Here is a 14,107-nt window from a genome sequence, read left to right as displayed (position 1 = left end):
ACACACACACACACACACACACACACACACACACACACACACACACACACATCTATTCAGCGTTTCCACCATTTCAACTCATGTGGAGCAGTCTTAACATGCCTCTGCACCAGAGGCATGCATCCAGACACAGAAGTAATCATATGCACAAATAATCCAAGATGTGTGCACCCATGAAAATGCAACTTGTGTGTGACTGATTTGCATTCATATATTACAAAAAAAGGCAAATATGCATTTGACAGGAGACAGAGGTTGAAGGTAAATGTTGGATTTTCCTAAAAAAAACAATGTTTAGACTGATGGACCATTCACATTGTGTGCGCAAGCGGCAGCGCGGGGCTATGAAACCCATTGTTGTCAATGGCTGCCTCGGTGTGCTGTGACATGTCTGGATAAAACAGAAGAAAGTAAACAAAGAATACAAGTGGATCCACAAACAGAACATTGATGAGAGGTTGATTTTTGCCGTCAGTTATCTCCCAGAGCTGTACAACACAAGTTTGAGGTCGTACAGAGACGTGGGATACAAAACTAAGCTATGCAAGCATAATTCTACCATACTAGGCATGCCAGTAGTGTAGCTTATTGTAGCCTCTTAATTTAAATCATTGAGATTTTTTTTAGCTATGTGAAATCAACATGGACATGTCTCCACTGAAATACAATTATAACTTTTGTTAAATTTTTTCTTAGTTACTTTGGTGCATCTGTCAAATCATCATTTGCATTTGCAAAACTGTGAGTGCATTTCTTTTTTCAATTGGTGTAAACTGCACGGCATAGTGACTGACCTGCAAAAGTGTGTATCTTGCTGGAAATCTTTTGTTTATGTTTTAGGCAAGTAATTATGCCAATGACCCAATCAAACTGACAAGTCCTTACGCCATTGTTTATACCAAGATAGTGACAATGCTTTGTGTTGTTGTCCATATTTAACACTTCACACAAGTGTTGTGTAATGAGCAATGCACATAAAAGGGAGCACTGTTATCTATGTGTCAAAGTTACACATTATTGTCATATCTGATCTGAGAAATGCACCAAAGAAACTGAGAAGAAGTGTACTGTTGTAAGTGATAAAAACCAAGTACCAAGTTGTGTGATTATACAGCTCCATACAGGTATATGTAGGATGTACTTGTTTTTGTATGTTTATATGAAGTCAGATATATTTTGACTGATTGACACAAGCCATGTTATTTTTTCTACTCAAGTAGGTAGTTATAAAGGAACTAATTGCACATACATCAAATATAATGTTTTCCAGAGTATGAATTGAAATACGAAATACACCAGACGCAGACATGCATGCTTAGGCTTGTATGCCGTAAATTTAGAAACTCTTGCCTATTTTGCGCTGAGCCCGGCCGCAGCGCAGCGCATGGCGCGTACAATGTGAATGGCCCCTAATCCAAAAGTAATCCCTCTCAGTCATCACTTACTGTATATATGACCCACTAGAAATGCAATGTGGTGTCTGGATCTACAGAGACCATGTCCTCTGCCCCTATTTTCTCTTTTCGTCTTATTTCCGTGGGTGCTGGACATTTATGAGCGTCAGCAAAGAGCCTTGCAAATAATATCCATCAAATAATGACTAATAACTGAAGATGAACTTTACTCACCTGTTGTTGAGTAAGTAACTGCAAGAATGAGGCTCTTCCACTTCTTGAAGTGGACAGTAACATTACAAAAAGACACATTGTGACAACAGTGAGGAGCTAGCTAGCTAATGAGATTTATAGTTAGACAAAAAGGTCTGGCGAATAGGTTGTTTTCCATAATGCCGGATGCATTCTGGATTGATATAAGTCATCATTTGAGAGTTCTTTGACTTCAGAACTACATGTCTTGCTATACCAGCTACCCACCCGTTGCACTACATGCATTTTAACTGCTCAACAAATAGAGGACACTCTATCTTTGAGCTGTTAAAATGCATTTAGTTTGGTAAGAAGTTGTTTTGCAACATAATACAGGAATGACATATCAGAATATATATATATATATATATATATATATATATATATATATATATATATATATATATATGTATGTATATATAATGTGGAGAAGCTACCACCATGCAGTTATTGCAGATGGTCAGCAATCCCACCAACCTTATGAAAACTTTAGTGCACCAACAGTACAGTTGACCGGCCAGTTCACATCACTGTCAGGCAGTGGTGGAAGAAGAATTTAGATCATTTACTTAAGTAAAAGTACCGCCGATACCACGCTGTAAAAATACTCTGTTACAAGTAAATGTACATGTACATGTACAAATTTCACCACTGCAGTCAGTGCAGTTACAACTGATGACGTGATTATAATCTTTCACTAGTTTTGTCCTCACATAAGTTTGAATTCCTCTTGTCTATTTCAACTTTAAATGACCGATGTGTTTAAGCAACGGTGTCAAACTCAACTTCACCAAGGGCCACACTGAAAAATTAGATTCACATTAAGGGTCAAACATGTTTGACATGAAGCCCTAAAAAGTCAGCGTAGAGTTTAGCAAATCAAGCTAAACAATGATTACATTTTTTACAACAACCTGTTTCACAGCCTGAATATGTAAACTTTCTCTGGAATTTCTGAGTCAAAGTTGGCAAATCTGCCAAATTCTGCTTTAAGTGTCGTTTAACAGAAGGTCTGAAAAACACATTCTCGTCTTTTTTGTCTGGCTTAGGATCCAAATTTGCAAAGGGGCTGAATTTAGCTCCGTGCGTTGAGTTTGACAAGTGTGTTAAAGCAACTGTCTTAAACATGCAAAGTGTGGCCAATCATGTGTGAACCAATCTGTGCTTCTTTCAGTGGTGATTGAGAGAGTGGTGCTGAGAGGAGTGACACACACGTCTGAAGACACTAGTGATTATGTGTTCGAGGTGGGTCCAGTCTACACACAGACGCCTGCTCACTTTTCCAAATGCTCTCCGTTCATCTCTTCATGTGTTCACACTTTCCTTTGACGTGGTTTTCTACTGCCTCTACTCCATCATCTCCACCATCCCCTTCTCCTCATCCTCTCTCCTCCAGGCCAGCTGGTCAGATGGGTTTGTGTCATCGGTTGTCAGAACTCGGCAGGAGGTGACAGAGCTGCTGAGCCAGGTAAGGACCATCATGGTAACACACATCCCCCGGGCTTGTTTTGCCAGACCTTCCTCCACAGCAGAAAGGTCTACAGAGTTCATGGCGAGTCCACACATTGTAAACCAATCACAATTGTTGTGGCTGGCGCTAAGCGCTAGGGGTGTTGAAACGAATATTTGCATCTATACATTGTGATGTTGACATGGACAATTCTGCCTTGATGCAGTGACAGACCATAATCAATCAATTATAGCCCACTGATGTGGTTTGTTGACTCGGCTACTATCAGGAAGTGTCTTTTTTAACCCTTTTGTTGTCCTCAGTTCAAATTGACCCATTTCACAGTTTTATAGCAGAAATATGGATTTCTTTGAATCAAATTGGCCACAAATAACATGGATAATCCCATACAACATTCTTCAGGTAATTTTAATGATTATCTCATTGAATTTTTTGTGTGATTTGTGTAATCTTATAGCATTTGAGTTCTTTTTTATTTATGGTTTCAAAACAGTATCTAGATTATCTTTGACAAAAACCCATCTGTGACCCACTCAGCATCCTCTGATCTTAACTATTAGTCCAAATAATTCATAATTTCTGCCTTTTTAACTAAAAACTTATGTATAATTTAATAAAAATGAGGTTTGTTGACCATGAATTCCAAGAATATAATGTAAAACCTATTATTAAACCAGCTCAGCTAAATCAGAAACAGGACAAAAAAATCGGAAAAGCACAAAGAAAATGTTCTTTTTCAATTTTGACCAGGAAGGACAAGTTCATGGTTAATGGAAGACAACACAAGGGTTAAGAGCAGATACAATAAAAGGGGATTACATATATACACAACTGATCTGATAAAAAACACATGTAGTAATTTATAACAAAAGTTGAGGGGGTGAAGCATTGTTATATCGAATCGATTCAAATCGTTGACAGGATAATCGTATCGTTTGCCAACGCAGAATAGCCTTGGTGAGGAACTTGTTTTGGTGGAACATGTGTAAGGAAACAGACATCCGACCAAAAAGAAGCAAACCCCGAAGTAGAATTTTGTGGATAGAGAATACACATTCCCTTACTGATAATAATAATCTAAGGTAAATTGTCTTCAGTACTGTTTTTTTGACTTTGTAAAAATTGACTTTTTACATGTGTTAAATGCCTATACCATTCTAAATGAATCAATCAATCACTTCTCCCTAGGACTGTATATATATATATATATATATTGTATATATATATATATACAATATATAGCTATTATAACTATTTATATATGAGGCTGAATATTGTCTGAAAATGTAGATATCGTAATATGGCATAATTCTTGTCTTTTCCTAGTAAGGCTTCATTACAGTAAAGTCATGTAATTTTTTACTTTTGTTGTTTGATGTTTATTTCTTACCAGAATGTTCTAGCTGTTTTATTATTTGCCTTTACCCACTTAATCATTGTTCAGCATTGATGATTGTTTATCCAAAAACAACAACTTCCCCCTATGTTTCTGATTTAATAATTGGAAACAGACATTTGGTCTTAAATACATGAAGTATTGAGCTGTTTGAACACTCAGGTCTTATAGGGATGAATTGCTCGGTATCATCAGAATGGGGTTGTAATAACACAGAATGTGTTTTTTGTTCTTCTCTAAGCTGTCACAAGAATTTCCTGATGACGGAGTGGAGAAATTCCTCCCGAAGTCCATAGACATGGAAGCCAGGTCCGTTCATAACACTCCCTGTTTATGTATGATCTTGAAAAGTGTTGTTTCTGTCTCATCATGGAGAAGGTTGTTCCAGCTGAGGAAAGCAAGGGAGTTTGATTGAACTCTCCCAGAAAAAGTTAATAGTACAGCTGTGCAATTAATCAAATTGAAATCGTGATTACGATTTTTGGCTCCTTACAATCACAAAAACTAAGTAATTGAGAAAAACGATTATTTTGCACATTATGTTGTACAAGTAAACTCTTATTTTATCTTGTGTTCTGAATGAAGAAAAAAAAACGTTAAAACGGGAAAAGTTCTTCTTCTTAATCGAGAAGTCCTAGTTATAATCCTTATAAAGCATTTGCAGAGAAGTTTGCAAAAGGCACACAGCAAAAATTGTTGCAGAACAATTCACCAGGATGAAGGACATGAAGTGTTCGAATGCTCAGAATTTCAATTCGGTCCAAAAGGGGAGATCTTAAAATGTTATTTTTTTTTATATTGCTTTGGTACTATTATCGCAACTAATGTATGTAGTACAATTTCACAACTCTTAGTACAAAACTCCAAACTGATCCTATGTCAGCGATAGGAAATAGTAGGCTTGGACCCAAAGTGCATGGTGGATGCGAGAAGGCAGCAGGCAGTGTAAGAAGATCTACTAAACAAAAAGGGATACAACCAAAGGTGTCGCAAAAAAAAACAGATAAAGCACACTGGAGAACACAAAAAACTCACAGCCACTGGGACATATCACAAATGGAGAGACGTCAGGAGAAACAATCTAAATCTACTCCAAAACCCATTTCGGCCACTTGTTCCCTGGAACTCGTTCTTTCGGTCGTGAAAGAGCTTTCATGACCATAGGTGAGGGTAGGAAGGAACACTGACCAGTAGATTGAGAGCTTTGCATTCTGACTCAGCTCCCTTTTTGTCACAACGGTGCGATAAATGGAATGTGATACCGTACCCGCTGCTCCAATTCGCCGACCAATTCCATGCTCCATGGTCCCCTTATTTGCAAACAAGACCCCAAGGTATTTAAACTCCTTCACTTGGGGTAAGGACTCACTTCCTTCCTGAAGAACACTCCATCGGTTTCCTGCTGAGAACCATGGCCTCAGATTTAGAGGTGCTGATCCTCATCCCAGCCACTTCACACTAGGCTGCGAACCGATCCAGTGAGTGCTGAAGGTCACAGACCGATGATGCATTCAGGACAACATCATCTGCAAAAGGTGCAAATGCAGATTTTGCACAAAAACCTCCGCTGGAGGTGCGAGTTGAAAGTCTCTCGGACAGGGGCCTTCTCCAGACGTTCCCAATTTATACGCACTCCCTCTTTGGGCTTCCCAGGTCTGTCCAGAGTCCTCCCCCATCCCCTGACCCAACTCACCACCAGATGGTGATCAGTTGAAAGCTCCGCTCCTCTTTTCAACCGAGTGTTCAAAACATACAGAGATTCACATCCTGGGCAACTCCGGAGTAGAAGTACGGTTCCAGAACCGAGACTGTGCGTAGAGGTAAGCCCCACCAGATCCCGACCACCTCCCGCACAAGTCCCAGTCCTTCCCCCACAGAGAGGTGACATTCCACGTCCCCAGAGCAAGCCTCTGCCGCCCGGGTCTGGTCTGTTGAAGCCCCTGACCTTCGCTGAAAGCCATGTGCCAGCGCACCTGACCCCAATAGTTCCTTCTACCGGTGGTGGGCCCATGGGATGGAGAGAGAGGAGCCACGTAGCTTTTTTGGGCTCCAGACAGTTGGCCCCGTACTTCTTCCAGTCAGGGTCCCTCAATCTCTTCCTCGTTTTACCATAGGATTTTTGAACCAACAGTTTTAGACTTTTGTAAACTAATTTCAAGCACCAAATCAATTGAATTTAAGTCCAAATTATCTCTTTAAACATTGCTCTGAAACAAATTTGGCCCTTACTTCACGCAAAGCGGAGTTTGTTCTGAACATTTTGACATGAAACACATCTCTGGTTAAATATCCTTAAAACTTGAATGTAAAAGGAATTTAAAAATGTCCCCCCAGAGGATTAGGAGCAGTTTGATTAAATGTTGGTGACATGTGTATGAGAGTCAGAAGAGAAGCAGATTAAAAGTATTGTGAGCATTACATTGTATAAGACAATTACTTTATGTGGTAAAACTCAGATGTGGTAAAAATGTTACTGTGTAATTGAGTTTTACTTATGTGATTACATGGTTGAGATAAAGAGCCATTTTGATGATCTGTTATGACTTTTTTAATAAGAGTTGTATTATGAAACTATGAAATAATCTGTAATAGAATGTGATGTAACATCTCCTTCTGTAGCTTGTAAATCCAGGCATTCCCTGTGTCCCTGTGTCTGTCTGTCTGACTTCCTGTCTGTCCCCCTGCTGTCCTGTATCTCTGCCTGGTCCCAGGTGTCTGACAGCGCTGCCCTGTCCTGCCCTCCAGCACCACAGTGTCCAGCTGTTCTTCACCTCCACCCGGCCTCTCTCACCCAACTGTCCTGCCTCCCTCCCCTCCCCCCTTCCTCCATTACCCTCCTCCCTTCCTACGGCTCCTGTAGCCCCAACCTGCCCATTTACCTCCAGCTCTAGTAAGTGTTGTGTTTCATTGTCATTGATTTTCTAATTTGGATTTCATGCCTTTTATGTTGTCTTCTTTTCTGAATGCAGAGAAATAGGAGACAACATGTAGCATTAAAAACATCAGAATCCAACTGGGGATCTCATAAATGTGTGGCTGTGAATGTGAGTCTATAAATCAGTAAGTCTCTAAAGAGGGCAACAGGGATATAAAACTATTCTTAGATGCAAGGAAAGAAGGTGTCAATGAGGGACAGGGCTAGATGAAAGATTTCATGTGTGGGTGTTTCTGTTGAAGAACAGAGTGAGGGGCGGGGCTAAAGAGGTATTGGAAAGGACAAGGCCGTGGGTGTAGGTCTTGGTTGGTGGTAGTGAAGCGCTGAGAGAGGTGAGACTGCAGGCAGGATTTTCAGTTGGGGTTTTGGAGGTGTTGGAGGGAGCGATCGGGGTCTATTTTAGTCTGATGTGGGAATTCAGCATGGCATGTTTGTGTTGGGCAGCCTAGAGTGTGGTGATCTCATGTTGTGCATGTGTGTGTGTGTGTGTGTGTGTCTGTGTGTGTGTGTGTGTGTGTTAGTGCGTGCGAGCGTGCATGCGTGCGTGCATGTGTGTGTGAGTGAGTGAGTCTATGAGTGTCAATTCATCCCAAAGAGTATTTATAGTACATCTGTGCGTGCTTGTACTTTTGAATGTGTTTCGACATTAATGTGTGTGTGTGTGTGTGTGTGTGTGCATGCCTGCGTGCGTGCGTGCGTGCGTGCGTGCGTGCATGTGTGTGTGCCAGACTCAGGAGACCCCAGGGTAGCAAGATTAATATGAGTCTGTCTGACTGTGCTGTAATTTGCCTCCACAAACACACACAGAGCTCTACCCCCACCACAATATATCACGGTCCATTCTCCATATGGATATGAGGCTGTAATATCACATGAGGGTATCACACTTAACACAGGGGTACTGGGATTACAGCACACAGCAGACGCTGCTTTCAGAAAAGAACAAAAATAGCGAGTCTGCAAGCTTTTTATGATATAATGATAAACCTTCCATCATTGCAAAATGCCCCAACATATCTTTAAAGGTTGAAAGTAAGACTCATTCACAAGTGTTGCAGAAACCCTCTTCAATTAGCAATTGGTAATAAAATATTGATGAAAATCCTTCATGTAGGCAGTATAGTGTCTTTGTATCCTGACTTAAATATATACTAAACACTAAATCACATGCTCAGTCCTTCAGAATACAGATACCTCATATTAGCAAATAAGTGGCGATGTGGTGGTGCATTCCTAAGCGCACATATTAATGTAAAGTGTTTGCAAGCATGTTTTCTTAGTTTAACATCACATGGGTAAGCAGGATTGCACCAGTATTGCTAATAATATCTTCACCACCATACATACAAATGTAAAGCAGTAGTAGAAGGAGAAAAAGGAAAAAAATTGGGCTTTCTTTATAGTACTGATTGTGCTACCTAACGTATACAGTATGTCACAGAAATGAATTAGCATAAATGCTGCAATACACTTAAATATGCATTATTTATTTTTGTTAGTTTTTTGCATAGTTTGAGTCCCGGTGGATAAAGTGTCTTTCTTTCAGTAAGGGCCCAGCTAGGTCCAGTCACAGACTGATGACAGCATTAATGTGGAGCTCAAAAGTTTCTGTGATAATCATTGAAGGAATGGCAAAATTGACAATTTAAACAAGCTATAAGACAGATTCAGTAAGGCTCTACATTATGCCCGTGCTGAAAGCTAACTATAGATTTAAAAATATGACCACGCCTATGTTTCCCACCGAGCCACCCCACTGTAACTGTAGTCAAAAATCCAATAAAAATCATTCCCAGTTGCTCTGGGCTAGTGGAGGCTTGTAATACACTGGAGGAAACCTTGCTATACACACTTGTACAGAGCAGCTACAGATAGATAAATACAACACTGCTGGTCGAATATGTATTCTGTATTTGGCCACAAGCTCTCATCCACATCCCACCTTCATCCTCTCTTGTAATACACCTGGGAGAGAATCTTTTTGCATGGGGTGGAGGACTGGAGAATAAAGCGTGATTTTTATTACTGTGTAAAATAAATAAACCATAAATCACGCTTAAGATGGAAGAAAAAAATCCTAACACTGTCCTGGGATGGGCTGTAAACCGCTCTGTGACTGGGAGGGAGGACATCGAAACTTCCCCCCCTTTCCTCATCTGGGACAAGTCTTCCACAGGGGCCAGCAAGGAATGGAAAGCTCTCAGTGTTGTATGTCCCATTAATATTATTATTACGTTTGATATAATGTCAATTTTTTGTAGATGTAGCAGAATGTAGCCTACTGTACTTCTAGTAAGGTTGTGTTTAGTCCACATTGACTTCTGTTGTGCTGACAGTTTGAAGAGTTTTGAAAAAGAGAACTCAGTAGTGATATGATAAGAAAAGATTAAACTTTTTTGTCTATTAACACATTTTTCTTGCGTTGCCTGCTCCACCACTCGACATAAAAACACAAAAGCATAAAAAAGATATGTAAGGTCGCCCTCCAGTAATCATCAACAAGACATCTGACACATCAGTCACACATACACACAAAGTCAAAGTGTTAGGAATGTATGTGGGGGGGGGGGGATTAACTAATATATAGAGTGAGGAATAATGGAATGCTTGTACTAGTTCTTTCTACAACTTGGGACCCTAAATTGAAATGTATGTTATTGAAACTGTAAACCTACAGTACAAGTATGGTCGAAACAGTACGGGACATGAAACTGAGGCAGGGAAATCCAATCCCAGTTATGATTCTGACTGTATGAATGTGGGATATACTGAAGGATAATGTCTGACTCTAGACGTCATCAATATTTCCAGTAATACAGCATATTTAATCCATTTTCTTTTCTAAGAAATTCATCTGCATAATTTCAAATACTGACTTCTGCATGAATTGCATTTTAATTACACAGGACATTACTAAGAATGAGTTACTGTTTGAAAGCATTATTAATACGGACATTTTAAAATGTAGCAACAGTTACATTCCTGTGTTCAACATAGAATGTGTTTATGCTCTGATGAACTCAATGGGGGATGTAGTACCTCATTTTTGTTTGCTGTGTGAGATATTAAGGCTAAGGCTTAGAGTTTTTTTTCACATTTTCATTGTTGTGAAAACTAAAACCAAAGCAATTGTACTGTAAAAAAAAATAGACCAAAGTCTTAGTGTTTCTTTTGGAAAAAGGGTTTATTTCAAATATGCAGGATGTGGATTTTACTCATTTGATAACTTGAGATTTTTAACCCTTGTGTTGTCTTCCCGTCAAAATTGAAAATTAACACTTTTGTTGACAATATTTATCAATGTTTTTAACTTATTTTTACGTTTTTGTCCCTTTTTCGACACTTTTGACGCTTTTTTTCAACGTTTGTCACTTTTTTTTACATTTTCAACACTACATAACACTAACTTATTAACTTTAGTTTTACAGTTATTTTTGGAATTTATGGTAAATAAAACTTATTTATAGGAAATTACACTTAATGTTTGAGTTACAAAAATAGAAATAAGGAATTATTTTGACTGAAATTAAACGAATGTATGTTGATGGATAATCACAGACTGGAATATGTCAACTTTTACTCAATACTATTTCAAAACAACTTCAATTTGTTTTTTCAAATGCTGTAAAATTGAATAAGACACCCCAAAATGAATGAAGTAGAGATTTGTATTTGCCAAAGAGAGTTGTGTGGAATCACTCATGTTATTTTGGGTAATTACAATTGGGTAGTTAAAAAGAACATTGAAATGGGAAAACGGGTCAATTTGACCAGAGGACAACACAAGGGTTAAAACACTTTGGTGGTGATGACAGTGAAGATAATAAAGGTCTTTTTTTCACTCTGTCCCTCAGGTCTTGACTGTATGGTTCAGTACAGAGGAGTGAACAGGTTAGATTATTCCTTTCTTTGACTTTCTATCATCCATCATCGTCATCAGCCTCCCTTCTGACTGTATTTCCTCTGTCAGGGCGGTGTACAGAGTGGCTAGCATCCAGCCCGTCGTCAGCACCCACAGCTCTGTCATGCCTCGCCCCTTTCCTCACCTCTCCTCCCTCCCTCCCCCTCTTTCTCCCTCCATTCCTCCTCCACAGAACTCCCCCCAGCTGTCCTCTCTCCCTCCCCCTGTGCCATCTCTACCCACCCCGTGCCCCATGACTGGTGGAGGGGATACCTCCTCCCAGCCACATCCCCAACACACTCCGTCCCACTCATACTCCCAGCACCACCTACATCCACAAAGCAGCAGTCAGTCTCTGCACCTGTCCCATTCCCATCCAACGTCCCACTCGCATTCCCAGTCCCTTTCCTACCCCCAGTCCCATTGCGTGTCTCGTTCCCAGTCCCTTACCCAGTCCCAGTGCCAGCCCAACACTCCAGAGCAGAACGGCATCCTGGAATGGCTCCGCAGGCTTCGGCTCCATAAGTATTACCCCGTCTTCAAACAGCTGACCATGGAGGAGGTGGGTCAGCTTTAGATGGCATCCTGTCATTGATCTATTTCTTTATTTATTCAGAATACCTTAAAACAACAAGTTTGCTCAATTCATCACAAAAATCTGTATTTCAAGCAGTAATCATGTTATGGCTGCACAATTGTAACCAAAACGATAACACAAGATAATTTTGATCAATATTGAGATTAAGATGTTTTATCACAATTATTCATTACTTTTATGGACAAAATATTAGTACTGCACTTTCCCATATTAATAAACAGAGCACTGCTCTCACTTTTACATGTTGTGCTACGTTCCTCTAATGTGCGAATCTTTGCATCAACATACTGAATGACTTAAAATAAGATTCTTCTTCACATGAATTCAGTGCATTTCCAAGAAGCCGAACTTAAAAAATATATTTTTTACCAAAACTTTTCACCCAAAATTAAATCAAAAGAGCATTGCTTTAACTTCTACGTTGTGCTACATTTCTTTTAATTAAAAATTATAAAAATAAGACTTAAAGGCAAATAATTCAGAGGAGGACCTTGTCACTAAAATGAGAATAACTAGCCCACCTTAAGTGAGTCTGTGCCAAAGCTGTTCTTAGCTTCAGGGCTTATGGATGTATAATAATAACTCTAGTTGGACTGGAGTTCGCTATTTGTATGACACATTTTAGTATAAAAAACATCTTAAAAAAACAACTTTAAAATCCCCGGTGATTAAGACCCGCGGGGAGTCACTTTTGCTTGTATAAGCGCTGGCTTGATTCAAAATGCAGCAGGAGTTTCTATTAGCTTAGAACTCATTTTAAACTACAATAGAGCAAGCAATCATGTCCTTTAAAATGTGGGAAGCAAAAATTGGGATTGTGATTAAGTGGGTAGCCCTAATTTATGTAAGCTTTTTACACTGAAATAAACCAGTAAGTCTGCTCTTCAACACATTTATTTTTCCTGTGCTCCCTACAGTTTTTAGCGCTGACAGAGGAGGACCTGGACAAGTACGACCTGACCCAAGGAGCAAAGAAGAAACTCAAGACTCAACTAGAGCTACAAAAGACTCAACTAGAGATACAAAAGTCAGTTGAGTATACTGCAGATATCACTAATCCCAAATAATATTGGTTTATCAACGCATAACTTTGCTACTTTTTGGTTATAAGTGGTTTATTCAAGGGCCATTAAGTAAAGGATATTAATCCACAAAGTATTTTTTATGAAAGACAGTGCACATTATGCAGAAGCTTTTCATAACTGCGATGTCAAACTAAGAAAAAACATAACTTACTTAAAGGAATATAATAACGGTATGGGATATAACAACTCTTTTGCTGAGAGTTACATAAAAGACCAAAATCACTGACTTTGACTTTGTCAAACTACTGGACCCTTGACGACTTGTTTGTATAGAAGATCCAAAACTAAACCAATGTAGCTAACTTAATCAATCAGTAGTCAGTATTTGAGAAGCAAGGACAGATTCATACCCGAAGTTCAGGACTCCCTTAGCTCACTGTTCAAAGTTGCACATTGAGTTTTGGCAGTTTGTAACCCTTGTATGCAACTCCATGGAATGTAAGCATCATTTTGTTAGACCCTGCTTTTCTATGTGGTTTTTCTTTTAGCCAATAGTCTGTTAGCATGCATCCTCTCACATTCTCATGCTCAGAATCTGCCACAACATCTGGAGACAATCAGAAGAGCAGATTTTGAACTGAGGGCACCCATAATCACTCAGAAATTGCAATGAAAAATTCTAAACACACATATCTGTCTACCATTCCTGATTAGCATATTCGTCACAGCTTGAATAATTTTTTTCTGCTTCATAAAAGTCAGTAAGATATTCCTGTATAGTGGAGGTGCTGAATTCAGTGTGGATGCATCAGCGTTGATGTGCTCTTGAGTGATGCTGTAGATATCTTCAGGCAGTGTGGTGTGACTTAAACATAACGCTTTGTGGCAGTGCACGGGAAAGTTTGCAGATGCTTTGTCTGATTATCGATTAACAGACAGACCAGTCAGCTGCTGATTTTGACAGTAAATATACAGAATTAGCGGTCCACAAAGCATCAATGGTTAACCAGCTGTAAGTGGGCCGGAGAGATTAGATATACTTACGAGGCGATAACACACAGAAACACATGCAAGAGCATGGACCTGCAAGCAACCTGCATCCACATGCTCTGAATCTCTTACTTACACACACACA

General features: G+C 39.5%; 1 protein-coding gene across 3 annotated transcripts in view; it reads left to right on the top strand.

Moving 5' to 3' along the window:
* zcchc14 (zinc finger, CCHC domain containing 14) overlaps nucleotides 1–14,107 on the top strand; it is a 46,918-nt gene that overhangs the window by 24,638 nt on the left and 8,173 nt on the right. For 2 of the 3 annotated variants that reach the window (XR_004657582.1, XM_034878827.1), the window contains exons 4-10: nucleotides 2,821–2,891; nucleotides 3,043–3,114; nucleotides 4,755–4,822; nucleotides 7,225–7,403; nucleotides 11,303–11,339; nucleotides 11,419–11,911; nucleotides 12,865–12,974. Coding sequence is in view for 2 of the 3 variants with exons in the window: in XM_034878827.1 (XP_034734718.1) it covers nucleotides 2,821–2,891; nucleotides 3,043–3,114; nucleotides 4,755–4,822; nucleotides 7,225–7,403; nucleotides 11,303–11,339; nucleotides 11,419–11,911; nucleotides 12,865–12,974 (1,030 nt within the window). In the remaining variant the exon portion in view is untranslated. The remainder of the gene's footprint in view (nucleotides 1–2,820; nucleotides 2,892–3,042; nucleotides 3,115–4,754; nucleotides 4,823–7,224; nucleotides 7,404–11,302; nucleotides 11,340–11,418; nucleotides 11,912–12,864; nucleotides 12,975–14,107) is intronic. The other variant, XM_034878828.1, reaches the window with a different exon arrangement.

Source organism: Etheostoma cragini, chromosome 8 (genome assembly GCF_013103735.1).
Source record: "Etheostoma cragini isolate CJK2018 chromosome 8, CSU_Ecrag_1.0, whole genome shotgun sequence".
Lineage (NCBI taxonomy): Eukaryota > Metazoa > Chordata > Actinopteri > Perciformes > Percidae > Etheostoma > Etheostoma cragini.
Note: the sequence above shows the minus strand (reverse complement) of the source record. Positions and strands in the feature narration are given on the sequence as shown.